Below are 18,672 nucleotides of genomic sequence, written 5' to 3' on the forward strand. Positions count from 1 at the left end.
GGCCTACCCGTCACGCAGGGATTTCTAGGTCCTGGTCACCAGCACATTCCCCTCACAGCCCCACCCAGCACCAACATGGGCTCACCCACCCAGGAGTACAGGCAGACCAGGGAAGAGCAGTTCACGTGCCTTCCACAGGGTGCCCAGGGCATTGCCTCAGCTACTGGGCGGCACATTGCTCTCCTCGGGCCCAGCCCATCTCTTGGACAGGGAGAGGCATTCGGCCCGCTCAGCCCTGGGCTCCACAAAGGGGCCAGGTCTGCCCACAGGGGCTGCAAGGCCTTTCTGAACTAGCAGGGAGGAGGGAGCTCGGGCTTGCGCCTGGCTTCAATTGGGGTGGGGAGGGGATGAGAGACAGAAGACGTCGGGCGCAGGCAGTAGCCTGGAGGTGGATCCTGCTTCCCAAGCTACACAGGGGCTGGGTTTGCTCAGAGCTCGGTGGCCACAAATGTCCACAAGGAGGCGGCCATGGGAGTGGGCCAAGGTGGAGATCACACTTCTCCTACGTGAGATCTGCCCAATATATCCCCGCCCCATCATAGCCCCTCACCTCCTGCCTCACTGGGCTAAGGGGCCCTAGGTCTTTGCTGCCCAGCCCTACCATCACTCCGTGCCAGGCTGGACGGCCAGGGGGCCGCACAGCCAGCAAGCAGCTGCTGCCTCCCAGCCGCGGCGGTGGCATCTCCTCGCTGGGTGAAGCGATGCACGCTCATTTTTAATTACAGACGCTGATGATGTGCACCCGCCCGCACACACAGCGGTCCCTGAGAGTGGGGGCTCAGACCCCAGAGGCCCCTCAGGCAGCCGGTCTGCATGGCGTGTGCAGAGGCTTGGGGGAGGCGCAGCAGGGAGGCTGTGGCTAGAATGTAGCACGTTGTCATTACTCTGCCCAGGAACTTCCGTCAGCTTCCCCCTCCCCACCAGACCTTCCAACAGCTTCTGGCCAAGAACCTAAGCCTCCCCGTGGGCTGCTCTGGGGGCCGTGCAATGCCAGCAGCGAGAACCTGACTCTCCCCTCGCAGCAGGAGGGCCCAAAGCTCTGAGTGACAAAAAAGACTGGGAGTGAGACAGGCCTGTCAGGGAGGAGACAGGACCCGGGAGCCTTGGCCTGGCTTCTGACACATGGAGAGCTCCTTCTGGGCCTCAGTTTCCCCAACTACGAAAGGAAGGGATTAGAACAAGCGTTCCCAAAAGAAGAGAGGAACTGGAAGAAGTGAGAACACCAGTTTTTCAAGAAAAGACAACGAAAACAAATCCCATCAATGCAGGGACGACCGAAGTCGAAGACACCACACTAACTATGGCACAGCCTGCTGTTCTGTGCACCACTCGGCCAATTAGAAAACAAAACGGAAGCAAGAGGTAAAGGCGCTCTTGGGGTTGAGATACGGCCCAGGGCCGGTCTGGGAGCACCCTGTGAATGGCAGAGGAGCCAGGCTGGCAGGAGACTGGGGAAGACTTTGGAAGGAGGGAGGTGTGCGGGAGAGGGGCAGGGAGGCGGGGTGCTGTGCCTGGCACCCCAGCCTGCTGTTCCTGTTGCCGCCGCTGCCTGAACACTTTTCATTTTCACCTCAGAGCCGGCAGCCCGCCACACAATTTACACCTCTGCTCATCTCCCTGGCGCTACCCAGGCTCTGTCTGCCCAGGCAGCTCGGGGAGGGGCCCGGGCAGCAACATCATGACGGGCTGGAGCACGGGGCAGCAGGACGAAGACGAGTCCCTCTGTGCAGGCACGTGGACACAAGCCCTGAAGCCCCTGATGCCTGCGCGGACCAGGACAGCCCAGATTCCGCAGTGTTGCCAAACATCTCCCTTCTCCAGGGTTCAGATGGCCAAAACGACCCAGCTCAGCCCTGCCTGCGCCTTCTTGGGCCTTGTGGGGCAGAACCAGAGGGCTGTGGAGAGTGGGAGAAGGTACACACGGGAGCTCAGCGAGAGCACTGGGTGGGTCAGCCCTGGGAGCCCACGCCTCCCTCCCAAATCCGACTCCCCTCATCACGGGCTCCACTGCACCCCTGCGAGAGCCAGTCACTCTCTGCAGTGTCTGCACTCAAGGACCTTGAGCCCTGCCCGGCTCCCACACGGAGGAGAACGCTGCTGACTTATTACCCAGCAGCAGGGAGGCTGCGCGGTGCAGATGGAGCCGTGGAGCCAGGCACCTGGGAGCCAGAGGAGGCAGGACGAGCCGGAGGGGAAGGACAGGTGGGCAGGTGAGGGAGGAGGGGAGGATGGGAAGGCCTGAATTTCTCAGCTCCAACTGACACTCCGCCCTCTCTCCAGCCCTCAGGGGAGACCTTCCGGCTCTCCTGCCTAACTAGAGAGCTACCTCGCTCGCGGAAGGGCACAGCTGCTCCCCAGACTCTCTCCCAGCTTCCTGGTCCTGAATCCCAAGCCTTCTTAGGGAAGAGCAACAGAACTCTTCCTGGGGAAGTCAGGCCCGCCTTCCTGGGGAAGGTGCTCCCTCTGGTCTGGTGATGGCTCAACCCCACAGCACCATTCAGACGAGCCTCCGCCCCCAGGGGCCCACGGGGCTGCCAAGCTCCGATCCGCGATGGTATTTCAAGAGCGGTGGCTCCCACGCCGCCCCAGCCAAGGCTGCCTTTGTGCTTTGAGCCCTGGGGAAGAGGAGGAGGGAGGGATGAAGGCAGAGAGGATGCGGGCAGCTTCCAGTGGCTAGGGCAGTGGGGGAGAGGTCTGGTCTCCTGTGGGTTCCCCCCATACCTCAATGCCCAGAGGCAGCTCCCCAAGGGGGCCCAGGGAAGCCCAGGCATGGAAGGAGAGTCTCCTTCAGGCTGCTCCTCTCAGCTAAGACACTGAAGCCCCGTCTGGACACTGTCTCTCATCTGCACAGACGCCAGCAATGGCTCCCAACGGCTGCAGAAGCAGTGACCCAACTCTTGCTCCTCCTCCGCAATGCCAGCCTCACTGGATACCCACACCTCTGCCTGATCCGCCTTTCTCCCCAGAGACCACAATCCCTCCTTCCAGGTTCAGCCTAAATGCCACCCTCACAGGGCTGCTCTGCCTCCCCCCGTGACTTTACTCATCCCCTCGCCCCCAGGCAGGGGTAAGCTCTGTGGCTGCAGGAGGCGGGTGAAGTGTGCTAGAGCTGAGAGCGCCTTCCCTGTGCCAGAGGTGGTCACTGAGCAGGTGGAGGCTCTGGCAGGTGAGCCGGTCCTGTGGACCCAGGGAGGGAAGCCTGGGAATGGGTGAGGACAAGAGGCCTGATGAGGCGCCTGCAACAGCTGCTTCCTGTGCCCGCAGCAGCTGCCAAGGCCACACTTAATGAGTGCCTGCTGGGCACATGGGCAGCCAGGTCCTTCCTGTCCTATGCCTTTGGCTCCCTTAGCATCTCCCAGACCAGCAGCTGCTCCCAACTCTGTCCAGGCTGGAGACAGAGGGTCAGGTGGGTGCTGACACAGTGCTGACATCCCAGGCTCCATCCCAAGTGTATCCCAATTTCAGGAAGTCCTTGGCCATTGGTCCCAGCTCCACACATGCTGAGAACAGATGGCAAAAGGCACCAAGGAACACTCCTCAATCCAGGGGACCCAGTGTGGACTCCGTCACTGCTTCATCCCTTGACCTTGGGTAACCTGCCCTCCCTAGGACTCAACCTCGCCATGTGTAAAACTCCGGGGATGCTGGCTTTGCTCGGGACCCTGTGACTGCCTCCTAGCTGCTTCCTAGCACGCGCAACAGTGGAGCACAAGAGGGTCTCCTTTATCTAAAGTAAAACCCAGAGCCTTCTCACATTGGCTTGGCAAAGATGACAGGCAGAGAACGGGAAGCGACCACGGGTCTCCCATTCCCATTAGGGCTCTCTCACCTGGACTCCAGTGCCCCAGGCCCCATTGGTCACCGCCAGTGTTCTAGATCCAGCATGGACTCAGACCCACCTAGGGACCCCCTCAGAGTCACCGCGGCAGGCTTAGAGGACACAGACACAGGAGCCTGAATCCACTGGGCAGAACACAGGCTCTGAGCAAGCTTCACCCAACACACAGCTCCATAGGCAGCCACTTCCATAGGTGTCCGTTCCATACCTCCCAGCTGGCTGTCCCCTGGCACTGCCATGCTCTCGCCCTCTAATGGGGACTTGGTCACCTCCACACCAGAGACACCCCCAACTGGCATGCTCCCCTAGACCCAGCTGCCTCTCTGGGAGCCTCACCCCCACTCACACTGGTGCAGCACCCCTGGGCTCTGCAGCTGGCCTGGGGGCAGGTGCACGTCTCCAACCACAGAGCTTTTCAGTTGAGTTTCCCAAGCCCTTTCCCCAGCCAAAGCTGCAGATGAAACCCATACCAAGGACAACTCTGGCAGAAGCAGGTAAAGGTCTAAGTGCAGCCCCACCCCCAGCTGCCAGCCCGGGAACCTGGGCACAGCTCCTATGCTCCCACCCCATAGCAGTGTGGGAACTAGGGTCTGGGGTCACTGCCCCTTTTATGCCCCTGGGAGGACGGGCTCAGCCAACCACTTCTCCCAGGACCTGTCACCAAGGTCCCCCTCACAGGCACACAACTTCCGCTTGAGCCCCATCCCCCACTCTTCTCAGCAATTCTGAGTGAGCCCACGTCCGACCTCTGGAGCCAGCCTGCACTGCCCAAACCGCCCTGGTGTGGACAACAGCCTGGGTCTCTCTTTGCTTGGGAGAAGATGCTGAAACCATTTGATAAGCATCCTTTCCTGGAAACACCTGGGGACACAGACTCTGGAGAAGGGGGTGTATAGAGAAGATTCTAGAGGTCAGCCTAGGCCTGAACACTCTCAAAGACTGCCCCATCAAATCCTACAGACAGCCATGAGGCAAGTACTGTGCTGGGGACCTTTTACACATAATTCCATGCATGGGAGCCCTAGGCCAGTCACTTAGTTCTGGTCTGCTCCATGTGCCTGAGGCCTTCCCTGGATAGTCATTCAACCTGGTTCTAGCCGATGAGTTTGGAGGCCTTTGCCAATGCTCTGGGCTCACAGCTGGGCCCCATCTCCTGTGAACACTAACAATTTCAGGCAAGCTGGGTTCCCTCCAGCAGCTGCCAAAGATAATCCCTTTCCAGGCCTCAAGGTCTCCTCCTGCCCTGGGGGCCACCTCCTGAGAGTCCAGGGGAGCAGCCTGACCCTAGTTGGCACCTCCCACAGATGGAGGGTCACACAGCACCCAGAGACCCTCACACACACGTCTCAGAGTGCCCAGCCTGGGGGCCCGGGAGTTTACGAGGAGGGTGGCAGAGTTCCAGCTCCTGTAGCTCGGGCTGCCAGGCTACCAGGCTGCTAGGCTGGGGAAGGCTAGCCAGAGAGCCCGAGGCTGTCAGGCAGGCCACAAAGCTGGGCTCTCGCCATCTCTTTCAGAGTCCTGAGAGGCCTGACCCTCAAGTCCCTTGTCCCCTGAGGCCAATCCCGCCCCAAGCTCAGGCACATCTGCAATTGCCAAGGGAGCAGCTGCGCCCCCGCCCCCCCCCCCCCCCATCCCAGGCCCCCTGAGAGCCAGGCGGCTCTGTCCGCACCCCAGCCTCTGGGGAGGCAGGTGAGCCGCCCAGCCCTCCCTCCCTCCCTCCCTCCTCCTGGCAGCAGGGCCCTGGCCTCCCTCACCCCTCCTGAAACAGAACGCTGACGGCTGCTGTCATTCCGTTTGAAGAACCTTCACAGCAGTCCCAGATCCAGCGAGGAAAGGGAGGGGGTGTGTGCGCGCACGTCGCACGGTCAAAGGCAGCCAGCTGTCAGGACCGGCAGAGTAAGAAGCGCCCAGAGTCTCATTAGTAGCCTCCTTCCTCTGACCCCAGGGCAGCAGGGGAGGTGCCTTATACTCCTCCTCGCACAGTGCCAGGCTCTGTCCCCTGCGGGCTGCGGCTGGGGAACAGAGCCAGCCCCTTCCTCATCAGGGTGACTCTTAACCCTGTCACCAAACGCTGAGGACTTTGGGCCAGGCTTCCTCTGGGGGAACAGCCTGGCCCCTCCTCTCCCCCAGCTGGTGACCATGCCCACAGAAGCACCTCCCAGAGCCCTCGGGGAGAAGCCCCTAGCTCAGTCTTCACCCTGGGAGAATGAAGCCCACAGCACAGCTCCTATGGAGAGGGGGGTGGGGGGAGGAGGGAGAGTTCTCATCAAAGAGGTGACGTCAAAACCAGGCAACCTGTGAAGCTGTCAGGGGCCCGGAGATTTGGACAAAGGTGTCTAAAAATAAACCCCGAAGCCAGGAAAAGGCTCTGGTGGCTGAGTGGCTTGCCACCGCACCACAGGCTGAGCGCCCTATTCTAAGCCCCAGAACCCAGACAATCTCTTCCCGGGGTGCTTCTCCAGATGAGCCCCGAGGCTGAGGACGGCAGAGGCAGGACCCCAGCTACCACACGCGGGCCCTTCCTTGAGGGAAAACAGGAGCCGAGCGGCCTGGGCCGCTGATGCGTCCCCTCCCACCCTCAGCACCAGCCCAACCCCAGTCCCGGCAAGCACCTCCCGCCCAGGACCCTCTGGCCGCCACCCTCCAGCTCACAGAGACAATTCCTCCCTGCCAACACGCGGCTCCGCAACAGCCCTCCTGCTTCCAGGGCTTCTCACCCTCTTTCTTCAATGCCCTCTGGGACTACTAGGCCACGGCGGGTGACCTGGGGCCTCATCCATTCTACGGGCCCCTTGCACCTCTTACCCAGGACCCGTGTGAGTGCCCACTTCCATCACCAACTACCCTGTCCCAGTCCCCAGGTTGTTCTGAACAGCAAAGTCACGAGTCCACCAAGCTCCCTTCTATGCAGACTTGCTTGTCCCGTTCCCTGCCCCAGCTGCACCGGGCTCGCCCCCTGCATGGCCCTTGCTGCCACAGGCTCTCCCCTGCCCGCTGGCCCCACAGAAGCTAAGAGACGCAGGGCAGCCTCCCAGGTCAGAGCTGTCAGCAGGCTGATGTCCCCAGACATATCCACACCCCTGCGCTCTGAACTCCAGGCTCTGCCTGCATCGCTGCTGACTCCGGCCCCTACTTGGCTGCCTCTCAGGCCATTTCACTGACTCAGACAGGGCTGGTTTCCCCCAAAACCAGGTCCTCCCACCATCCTCCACACCCACGGAAGGCATCACTATGTGCCCGCCCACCCGCCTGGACCAGGGGAAGCAGAGCCCTCTGCGACCCCTTCTGCTTCCTCCCTTCCCCAACAGCCGTGCCTCGCAAAGCCTGTCAGTTCTACCCCAAAATACAGCGCAGACTCCGCCCTTGTCTGCACCTCTGCAGCCACTGGCGCGGCCCCAGCTGCACCATTCACACTGGATGCACGCAGCCTCAGAAGCACTTCCACCTGGCCCCCGTGCACGATCCAGACCCTCCCTGCCCAGGGACCTGGCGGCCCTTCTGCAACAGACCTGGCTGGATGTGCTCCTTTGCTGTCACTGCACAGGAACCAAACCAGAGCTCCCCAGCTGCTCTGGCCAGGACCCTCTGATCTCCTCTCCAAAGGCTCTCCAAGTGCTCTGGCCAGAGGCTGCCCCTCGGGAGGCTGCCCTGACCACTGAGGCCAGCAGTCCCGACTCGCCTCACCCCGCTTTCCCAGCAGCCTTGCTGTTTCTGAACGACATGTGCTACCACTCTCCTCCCCACCCCGTGAGTGCTTACTCCATGCACCATGTTTCACATCACACGCCGCACAGCACCTGGCACAGACACTCAATAAACACAAGTCCAGCGAATGTTTCCAAGCCCAAACAGGGTTGCTTCCACAGTATCCAAGTACATAAAACACTTAAACCAGGGACCTCTGTCAGACCTCCTGGTGGCCGCCCCTCATCCTTCCTCCAGGCAGGCTGGGCTGCTGGCATTGCCAATGACCGGGTCAGGCAGTGACGTGGACAGGGCCTGCCATTGCTGCCTCAGTCCTGCCCAGGGAACAGGCGCACAGGCCCAGGGAGAGGCAGGGCCAGGGTAACACGTGCCCTGCAGGCCTCTAGTAGACAGTCTGGGCCTGTCCATCCACCTGAGCACAGTGTGGAACGAGCAGTAAGGATGAGCACTAAAGTCAGACAACAATAGGCCGGGCCAAGTTTCTGCAACAAGCTCTCTGAGCTCCTGGGAGATCCTCTGGCCCTCCACAAGGTCTCAGGCATCTGAAAGAGAGGCCAACAGCCTCTGCCCATCTTGCACAGGCACCTGCTCACAAGAGCCCCAAGGTGCTTCTCTCCGCAAACCACCCCTTCCTCCCACCCTGGGCAGTGCTCCCCAGGACCTGGCTGCCGTTCCCACACACACCAGGTCTGTGCCTCACCTTGATGTAGGTGTCCAAGGCAGGGTGGACACGGCGGGCAGCCAACCAGATAGACAGGGCGGTGGTGTAGGGGAAGGTGGCTGTTACCACATGGCTGGGTGCCGGGAAGGAGAACAGCTTGAAGCCAAATCTCTGGTAGAGCTGGATGAGCTCGGGGGAAGGTGACTCCTCTCCCTCACTCAGGATGCTGCCCACTGCACAGCGGCACTTCTCGGAGGGCACCTGGGGAGGGAAGGCAGAGGGGGTGTCAGCGTCTGGCAAAGGGCTGCGGCCCTCCTTCCTCCTGGCTCTGTGCCAGCTCTGGCCTGGCAGAACCACCAGCTCCCACAGGCCAGGCAGCCTCAGAGGCCAGGACGGAGTCAGCGGTTTTCCTGCTGCAAGACGTCCGTGGCGCTGCCGGTGGCAACCTGCCGCAGGACATCCATCCACACCTTACCCATTCCTGCAGCAAACACATCGTGCCCCGTCCTGGAGACCTGACTTGGTCTCAGCCTCCAGAAGCCAGGGAAAGGGAAGGACGAGCAGGGCCTCTGAGCTGCCACCCTCTGCACAGCCCAGTGCAGCCCAGCTCCTGATGTGACCTGCTGGTCCCCGCCCCCAGGGCCACCAGACCTTCAGCCCAACCAGCTCCTCACCCCCATCACCTGGAGGCTTCACTGGTGGCGAAATGATGGCAGGCAAGGCAGCAAAAGTGGGGAGTGGGACCAGGAAAAGAACCCAGCGCCCTCGAGGGTCACACCCCAGGGCGGCAAGAATGTGTACATGCATGTGTGTGTGGGCGCCCACGTGTGCCAAGCCAGATGCCAAATCCCGACACGGGATGGTGCAGGACTCTGGGCTGCTGCTGACATTTTGTGAGGGGCCCTCCTCCCAGCCCCCCTGCAGGGCCAGCCACCCTCGCCAGGGCCTCCAGACCTCTCTAACCCCCATCCCAGAACCTTCCCTTCCCCACTTCCCAAGTCCCTTCCTGGCTGGGCCTCAGACTGCCGGCTCCCCTCCAAGGCTCTCAGTGCCTGCACTTCCCACTCTGCTCCCCTCCCTGCTTCCCAAGGTCGCACAAACCCAGCCAGGTGGGGCTCTTACATGAGTCTCCAACACTTCCTAGGACCAACCCAAGCCCCGTGAGGCCCAGCGCATCCATTGCCTCCTGCAACCTGCTGCCCACGCCGGCTTTCCTGCTGTCAAGTCTGTACCAGCTCCCAGGCCAGCCCCCTACCCGCTCCCACCAGCACGTTCCTGTATTCAGGACACTCACCACTGGTCCTGTGCTTGCAATCCTGGGTTCTGCTCTGTCTGAAGACTCCTTTCTCCTTTAACCCAGGGCCCAGGGCTTCCTCAGCACCCAGTATGCTCTTCTACTCCCATCAACCCAGCCCTGCCTTGGGGTCACACTTTGCCTGGAAGTAGGGCACCTACACCAGGCTCTCACCTCTGAGTGGACCCTATGGTCACCTATGGGTCACCCCCAGGTCTCTGCAGCCCTCGCCTCCTTGCTGCCCCCTCGAATCCCAAGGCACCAAGCCTGGTGCAGCGCTTTCACGGCAGGCAACAGAGGCATAGCAGCAGAGAGGGAGGCCAGGCCGCGACTCCTGAGTTGTGGGACACAGACCAGGTCCTTGGGTCCTGGGGAGCCCTGGTCTCTTGATGTCCACTTCTAGAATTACCATCTAAAGGTGACACTGAGCCCAGGCTCAGAACTCTGCTAGAGCTCCAGAACAGCTGAAGTTTATTAGCAGCTGTGACACAGTCCCCAAAACTGTCCCTCACCTGGCCTAGAGTGCCTGTCCTCCCTGCCCACTAGTCAGGGTCGCGTGCACTCTTGGGGAGCCTTTCAGTGGCACTCTTCCCACTCCACCCCAACACTTGCAGTAAACTGTCTGTCTTACAGTAAGTCTACTTTGGCAATCACTTCTCTCAGCTGAAGCCCCACCCCACGGAGGGAAGAGAAGAGGTGGCTGCAGTACCATCTCTTGGCTCTAGATGGTGCAACTGCCCCACTCATAACAGAAGACTCCAGCATCACCAGACAGGAGGTTCTGGCAGGCCTCCTGTTAACAGGCCAAGGGCCTGTGCCACGAAGTCTAACTGCTGTCCATGACCCTGGCAACCTATTTGATACAAAGGATCACTCGATATAGGTCTGATGGAGAAATGGCTAAGAGGTCACTTGCTCTTTCCTCTCCACCCCGTGGTCCGTCTGGGTTTGGGTTGGAGGGTCTTTCCTGGGTCATTTCAATAGCCTTGTGGGGGCTCCCAGATCAGCACTCTCTCACGTCCCTCAAAGGCACCAGAGCGCACACACACACTCTGCTTAGCTGCTCAGAACCTCCTGTGGCTCCCAGCTTGCCTCGCAACTCCCAAGCCCATCACAAAAGGCTCTGAGAGCAGCCCACACAGCACTGCCCAGACTTGTCCACACACTCACTCACATGCCCCTCTGCAACCCCAGGCTCCAGGAGGGGCCAGGGCCCAGATGGGCAGCGCCCACTGAACATCTACGTGGCAGAGGCAGGGACGGAGCCGGGATCTGGCCCAGCCCGTCTCGCCAGCCTCCTCACCCGCCACACCCCCGCCGCACGCCCACGTGGAACTATTCACAGCTCCCCAAACACGCCACATCCTCCCGTGCTTCCTGCCTCTGCATAAGCTACTTCCTCTGCCTGCAGTGTCCTTCTGCACCCTGTTCCAGAGCCCCTTCTGCCTGGGAACCTCCTGCCCATCCTGAGAGCCTCAGCTCAAGCCTCCGCCTCAAAGCCTTCTGTTCTCCCCGGGAGGCAGCCCCTCCTCTCTACTCCTCTCTACTCCTACATACCCAGGAGGGGGCAGGGGTCCCGCACACACGGAAGGCCCTCGGCAAACGCTCCGCAACAGTGCACATGCACACAGCTACACACAAAAGCCCTGCTCCTTGAGCAAGCCTCCTCTCCCTCCACCTGGAGGAAGTGAGGAGCCCCTGGCACGGTGGAGGGAGACAGCCCATCAGGAGATGGGATACTGGAGATGTGTATGGGGTGGGTGGGTGGGGGGCAACAGTGACTCCCTGCCTCCTGAGCAATCACCCAATGCTGCAAGTGAAGACACTCCCTGCCCCTTTTCCTGCCCTGGTCAGTGCCCTGGTCAGGCGCAGCCTAGGAGGTCCCTCAGCAAGCCTACCACCTGCTGAGCAGTCCAGGACAAGCTGAAGGCATGGGGCAGTTGACCCAGGCACCAGTAAGGGGAGCCAGGCCCTAGAACAGCCCAGGCAGTGGCAAGCTGTCTACTCTCAGGGGAAGGTGGCCCAGGCCTCCAGTTCCAGGGCATTGCCTACTAAAGCTGTCAAGGGCCCAGCTGGGGCAGTGCTTCACCTGTGTTTAGGCCTAACCCCAGGACACAGGCTTGGGCCCCCAGCTACTCCAGCCTGCTCCCTTTCCTCCCCATATCAGACATATTTCAGGGTACCTCTGCTCAAAACAAGCGCTGAACTGCAAGTAGCACAGAGAGGAGCTAGGGCAGGCAAGCTCACCCAGCACTTGCCCTAGAGTACCAGGAAAGGGAGGGGCATGCTAGGCTCCCGGGGCACTTCCCTCAGTTTGCAAAGCCTCCTGGGCTCCTGAGTCCCAGCTGGGGGAGATAGGGGCCATCCGCTAAGAACCTAATGCTGGTCCCATTGCCCCTTCCAGAAAGGTCTCACAGGGCCCAGCCAACCCTGTTGTGTGAGGCCACAGTGAAGACAGTCACCTCAGGGCCCCTGCCCTGGCCAAGACCTCACTGAGCCTGGGAGTTGGACAAGACTGATGTGATGTCTGCCAGGACCCAGGAAAGAGAAATGGTGTCAGTTGGCCCAGCCCAAACCCACCACTGGGTTTGGTAGAAATCGACAGCCCTGGGCCCACAACCTGTGCACCTCACAGGGCTGCCCTGAGCTCTCCCATACCAGTCTACCCAACCCAGAGCTCCCCAAGGTGATGGGGGAAGGGGCAGTGCCTTTCATGTGCCCTGGGATTCCCAGGAGGGCAGAACAGCTGCCCACTGCTGGAGGCTGCAGCTGGGCTTCATTTCCCCTCTCGGGTGCTGCAGGTCAATGCACAAAGCCTCATGCATGCCACATGCCTGAGAGGCTGGCATCCAGAGGCACAGCAGGGCAGGCGCCAGTCAGGACATGGGCTGACGGGGGCAGGGAGGGGTCCACAGGTGCCACCCTCACAGGGCAGTCTTGGGGCTGTCTCAGGAATCTCCCTCTACCCGCACCCCCAGGCAGGACCCTAACAACAGCTGTTATCTGACATGGCACCCACCAGTTGCTTCCTTCTACACACCAACTCACCAACTCCAAACAGCCTGTGTGGTCATACTGTTGCCGAGCCTGTCCCGGAGGCCCAGAGAACCAAGCCACTCAGCAAAGGTCACACAGCAAGGCAGTGTTGGTCCAGAACTGCACACACAACTCAGGGCCACTTGGGAGAGAAACAGGCCCTGGCCAGAACGGCCTACACAGTGGCTTCTCCCTGCAGTGAGCCACACCTCGCACGGCCTTGGTGACCTGCAGGAGCTTGGGACGAGGCCAGAAGCAGGCAGGCACAGTTCCTAAAAGTATAAAGTACCCATGGCACAAGGCCCTCACAGGAAGGACTGGCTGCAGCCGAGCCTGCGAGGCACTGACTAGGGCCATAGGGCCTTACCCTGTCACTCAGTCCCCACAGAAACAAAAGCCCGAAGATAGGGACTCCCTTCCATCCCGACTGGCAGGGAAGGAGACAAGACTGCAAGAGGCTGAGTGACTCACCCGGGGTCACCGACCCAAACCCACAAGAGCGAATCCAGAGCCCTCTCCCCTGCGCCACGCCTTCCTCCCAAGGGCAGCTCTAGAGCGCAGAGAGGGGCTCACCTTTCCACACCTGTCCCCCACAGTTAAGCTACGGCACAGCGACTGCCTGGACTCTACCTGGTCTTGGACCCTCAGGAAACATCAGCCCTGCCATGTTCCCATGTCCCTGCTCAGGATGTGAACGCTGCACAATTCCTTCCCAGGTGCCATCTGCTGGGTGCCCGCACAGAGGGCAGGAGGGCCTAGGCCCACATGCGGAGGGGGCAGGGGACCGGCACGGGCCTAAGTCAGAACCCTTACAGCCTCCGCCCCTGCACCCTGGGCCTCAAGTCTCAGCGAACTAAGTGGGGGAGGGGGGCTTCGCTGACTGCCCAGCTCCCTGAAGGCAGACCCAAAGTGCCACCCGACCCCCATCCACCCAGGACAAGGGCAAACTCTCCTTCCAGGTGGGGAAGTATAAGCAGCAAATCCTAGCCCATCTCAGCCAGGGAAAACTGGTGGCCACACCGCTCTTGCCTCTGCCAGGCGCCCCACAAGGGCAAGCAGGCAGGTTGCTTAAGCCCCAAACACAGCAGCGGAGGTGGCAGGAGAGGGTGGGGCAGGAGGTGGCAGGCCAGGCTGGTAGCCAGGACAGACCCACAGGCACAATGACAAACAGCCCAGCTACAAGGACCTACCTGTTGACAGGCCGGAGGTGGCCAGGATCAAGTGGGGTGCTCGGGGTCCTCTCAGCTCCTTCCCCTCCAACACTGAAGGCTCCCGGAGGGCCAGGCCCAGAAGGGAAGGCTAACGTCACTTTCCACACCCCCGACACCCACCCCAGAAGCGTGGCCAGGCCAGAGCAGCTTTTTTAAGGCAGGGCCCTACCCCAGCTACAAAAGGGCAGTGTGGGGCGGTGTGTAAGGGTGGCTGGGGGGAGGCGTGCAGATCCCTAGACAGCCACCTACACCTCACCGTGGTCTCTGGCACTCACCCCACTCCCTCAGGTACCTTGAAGGAAATGATCCATACTCCATGAATGCTGGGCCCTGGACAGGGGAGGGACACCACTGAGCCACAGCCACGATCTGGTCCACTTCCAACACCCTGCCCTTCCTCGACCCTCCCCCCACCACGCCAAGCCCTTTGCTGATGGAGAATGGAACCGTTCCTCCTGCTTCACAGGAAGCCCTAGCCCAGACCCTGCAGCCTCCTCCGCACAGGACTCTGGGACATGGGGCTAACAGCTCAAGCAGCATCTGGCATGAAAGGGTCCACAGCAACACCTTCTGTCCTGCCTCGATGGCCTTTCTTGCCACTTCTTGGGCCCAGAGTTAGACTAGTCAGGGCCTTACCAGGCCTTTTTCAGGAATGAGCCCCTGCCCCCCGCCAGCTAGGGACAGGAGCTGAGGCCAGGAGTGGGTGTGGCTGGGGAGCTGTCAGTACCACCTTGTGGGGGTGGGCAGCATCAACAGTGAGGTGCACCTGTAAGCTGCTTACTCACTGCCCCACACAAAGAGACACAAACAGCCTCACTTCCTCCCCACACTCACAGAGAAGCAGATTCTGCCTCCTGTTGTGCTGGGCTGGGACAGTCAACAGGGCTGCCCAGATCCTGTCCTCCTCTGAGAACCAGAATATGCATGGTGCCAGGCTGGACACTGCCAATGAGCGCTGCTGGTGGAGGCAACCTCTGGGGCCGCGAGAGTGAGTCCTCAGCTTCTCCAGCACTGAGATGGGGGCCCCTCCTCCAGGTTCCCCTGACATCGCACAGCACAGAGCCTGGCATAATCAGATGCTCACACCTTTGCTGAATGAAAAATGAAAAGTCTGAGACCACAGTACCTTGCTTCTGCTATTGGAACCTCAGTTTCCTTCCCCTTCCGTAATATCAGGAGTATGGATCAGGAGGCCTGAGCTCCTGACTGACCAGACAGTCTGTGGTAGCCAAGAGCACCTTAAACCTAGGGTCCAAGGTTCCCTGAACCTTTTATGATCTCCACCAGGCAGAGAATTAACTGCCCAGCTGCCAAAGTAGGTGGGGACCCAGTGTCCCTGAGCCATCCCAGGTGCCAAGGTGTGATCCAGCAATGAACGCAGACATAGGTATCTTCAGGAGTGACCCGGCTCAAATCAGAGGGGCCACCTTGACCCATTCATTCATCCTCTGTGCCAGCGACAGGTCCAGTGCTGGGCCACGGGTCCAGGCCTGGGTCCCAGCTGCTCGGCCTGAGTGCTTTGTACCCTTTGCTTTGCTGTTGGCGTACGTGACAGCCAGGTGCTGGGGAGGATGGCTCACCTGGAGCACCTCACTTGGCCAGCAGAGCACCTGTGACTCAGGTACTCCTATTTTATCACTACTCTGCAGGTGAGGAAACAGAGACTCAGAAAGAGATACCCAAGATCACACACTGGGACACTTTCGGGACAGGACCAGAACCTGCTCTCCGGCCACAGTCCCTCAGACCCAAGAGGCAACGTGCTGCTTCCAGAACAGGCAGATGTGCCACACCGAAGAGGCAAGAGGCAGCCACAGGACTCTCGTCCCTCTCACGGGAGCCTTGCAGCAGGCTCCACATGGGCTAGGGATCAAGGGAGAGGACAGGAAGGGCAGGGACCTACCCAACAGCCCGCCTGCAGGGGTGGGAGGCGGCATCTGGTCCAGGAGCTTCCCACAGCCCAGGGCCGGCCCATCCCACTCAGGTCCCAGTGCCCCCGACTTCAGTCAGTGCCACCTCCGGGCCACCTGACTGCACAACCTCAGTGTCCACTCATCCTCCCACCCGGGCCCGGCCTGACCATTGTGATGGTTTCCCTGCCTCGTCTGCTTCCCTTCCCCACATGCCCTCCAGTCAGTTTCCTGAAACAAGAGTGGCAGATGTGGGCAGGGCCCTTCCTCCCACCTGTTGGACCCTCCCCCTCTTGCTGCCCACCATGCCCAATGGCCACACTTCCCCTGTTATCCCAGGTCTCCAGCCTCTGTTCTTGCAGCCGTCTTTGCTAAGTGGCACATGGTAGCAGAGCAAAATCCTACTCCGGTGTGAAGGCCCAGAAGACTCCACGTCTTCTCTGAGGCCCCTGGGGCAAGCCGCAGGCAGCCTCTTGGAATCCGCAGCTCCAAGTTCCGAGGACGCTGAGCCCAGTGCCTTGTGGGAGAATCGCTTGTGTGGGGCTGATCTGCCAAACACATGGAGCTTCCTGAAGGCAGTGCCACTCTGAGTCAGCTCTAGGGTGCAGGTGTACAGCAGAACCTGGCACAGAGGCAGAATCAGCACGATCCTGCTTCACCAGGAGCTCCGGCCACAGCAAGGCGGCTGCAGGGCTTGCCCGCACCCATCTCCAGGCAGGGAAGTCAGAGCTGGGGTTCCCAACGCTTGGTCTGGTGTGGCCCAGCAGAACTCTTCGGAGAGCTGTCAGCCCAGCCCGCTGTGGGCAGCACCACCCTGTAGCACAGCAGAGTCTACATGGGCAAGCCCTGACTCACCACAGGCACTAACACAGCCAGACGCCCACAGGGTGCCAGTGATGCCGCGTGAGTCTCTGATTCCAGTATCCTGGGCATTCTGAACAGCTCATCTGGCTCCACTTGGCCTTCTCCCAACCAGACAGCTTGAGGGCTAAGGAAATGCCCTGTTGCTGGTCAGGGGGCACCGAGATGGCTGGAGAGGTGGGATTCCAAGCCCGATATCCAGGGGCTGCCCTCTCAGGCCTTGAGAGTCCACAGCCACAGCGGGAGAGCAAGGGAAGCAAAGAAGATGTAATCCCAGAGTGGGCAGAATCTGAACGGCCTGTCCTTAGCACCCCAGTCCCGAATGGACATGGAAACGAGAGAGACAGCAAGAGGAGGCAGCGGACCAAAGTCCTAGCAGAAGCTACTGACTCAGAGTGCTATGGTCCACTGCACTCAGAAATCCATGAGTAGCCACGAGCACGGGGAGTCAAGAGAGCTAGAAGCCAGCAAGTAAATAGATGCCCAAGAGAGCAGAAGTCCAGGATAAATCTCGAAGGGGATCCCAGGTCAGACAGAGATGAGGTGGCCTGCAAGGCCAGGTCAAAGATTTTCCCACATCCTCCTCAAAACCCAAACTGCCCTGGCCCAGGTCCACCTATGGGGCAGGACCCCATGGCGGCTCCTTACCGTGTGGGGGTTGTCGTAGTAGACGGCGATGGAGCGGAGCTTGGGGGAAATGCTGCAGCTCTCGGTGAAGAGCTGCCCGGTCTCGTCATAGGGCCCCACGTGGAACTTGTAGGCCACAGTGATGTTGTGAATGGGGGGTGAGCCGGCACTCACTGCCACCCCGGCCAGCAGCCCTGAGTACCCGGCAAAGGCCAGCAGCGTCAGCAGCAGCAGCAGAGTCAGGCCCCCGATCAGGCCCAGCAGCAGCAGGTCCGACATGGCGCCAGGCCCCCCACACAGCACCCTGAGGCAGCTGCAAAGGAGACAAGGGAGAGGAGGCTGGTAGCCTGCTCTGACCAACGTGCCTACCGGCCCTGCCCGCCAGCTGCTTCTGGCCCAACCTCAGCCCTGCCTTAGGTGCTCTGACCCAGGAGGGGGAGGAGCCAGAGGTGTTTACACACAGAGTGACCTGGAAGGGAGCTATAAAAGATGACTGAAGCCACAAGCCTCTTTATTTCTTAATCACAGTCGTTGAAGCTCTTGGAGCAGCTCTGTCAGCCGGCGGCCCTGGTCACACCTGGGGAAACTGAGTCACAGAGGGGCACAAGAGTGAGTCAGCCAGGTCATACTCCTGGCCCTGACCAGTCTCTCTCATGACGGGTCAGACACCAGCCAGCCTGCATTTCCCCCACACTGCCAGCCCAGCCTGGCCAGAGGCTGAGGAAAGACAGGGCAGTATCAGCATCTAAACACTTACCAACAGACAGGGAGACCACGAGAAACAAAACCCAGGGGGACAATGCGCCATGGAGAGAGACCTTCATAGTGCACTGTGCTTTGCTACGCACACCTGACCTGCAGGAACCTTGCTGCCCAGCTCAGCATGCTCACCCACTCAGAACCAGGTGAGAGATCAGACCAGGACAGCCCGAGCAGCTGGAACGAAGTCCGGCACCAAACTTCCCAGACTTGAACCACCAACAATGACAAGCTTCATCCCCATTCCCAACCCATAAAAGATGAGGAACAGTGAAGGGGAGGAGGAGGAAAGGCTGCTAGAAGGAAAGACACACAAGGAACACAACACAGAGGCTGCTGCGTGAGCCACTCGAGGTAGGCTGCCTAGTCCTCCATGCAGCTTGGGACCCTCTTCTACACAGGGACTGACCTGAGCCGCCCAGCGGGGGGCAAGTCCCAGCATGCAGGAAACCATTGAAACAGCAAGGGAAGAGTGCAAGCCACTGGGGAACATTCTCACTCCAGGCATTCAAAGTTAATATTTAGGGATGAGTATGTGGTACAATGGTTAACGTGCTGCATGGGGTGCACGCATCCCATGTAGGAATGCTTGGGAAGCTTCTGCTTCCAGCTTCCTTCTGGAAGCAGCAGATGATGGCTCGAGTATTTGGGTCCCTGCCACCCACATGGGAGACCTGGCTGGGATTCTGGGCTCCTAGCTTCAGCCTGACCCAGTCCTGGCTGTTACGGGCATCTGGGGAGTGAATCAGCAGATGGAAAATCTCTCTTCT

General features: G+C 60.4%; 1 protein-coding gene across 7 annotated transcripts in view; it reads right to left on the reverse strand.

Annotated features, from left to right (window-relative positions):
- The window catches only part of TEX264 (testis expressed 264, ER-phagy receptor), a 29,635-nt gene that overhangs the window by 7,061 nt on the left and 3,902 nt on the right, over positions 1 to 18,672 (reverse strand). For 4 of the 7 annotated variants that reach the window (XM_089306169.1, XM_008260731.5, XM_070050763.2 and 1 more), the window contains exons 3-4: positions 17,165 to 17,456; positions 8,244 to 8,465 (exon numbers count right to left, since the gene is read on the reverse strand). In XM_089306169.1, the coding sequence (XP_089162295.1) occupies positions 8,244 to 8,465; positions 17,165 to 17,422 (480 nt within the window). In that variant the 5' untranslated portion in view covers positions 17,423 to 17,456. Of the gene's footprint in view, positions 1 to 8,243; positions 8,466 to 17,164; positions 17,457 to 17,612; positions 17,730 to 18,672 lie in introns of all 7 variants that reach the window. The other 3 variants (XM_089306170.1, XM_089306171.1, XM_089306172.1) reach the window with 1 other exon arrangement.

This window comes from Oryctolagus cuniculus, chromosome 10 (genome assembly GCF_051225735.1).
Source record: "Oryctolagus cuniculus isolate XC-2025 breed Fujian yellow rabbit chromosome 10, ASM5122573v1, whole genome shotgun sequence".
In the NCBI taxonomy this organism is placed as follows: Eukaryota; Metazoa; Chordata; class Mammalia; order Lagomorpha; family Leporidae; genus Oryctolagus; species Oryctolagus cuniculus.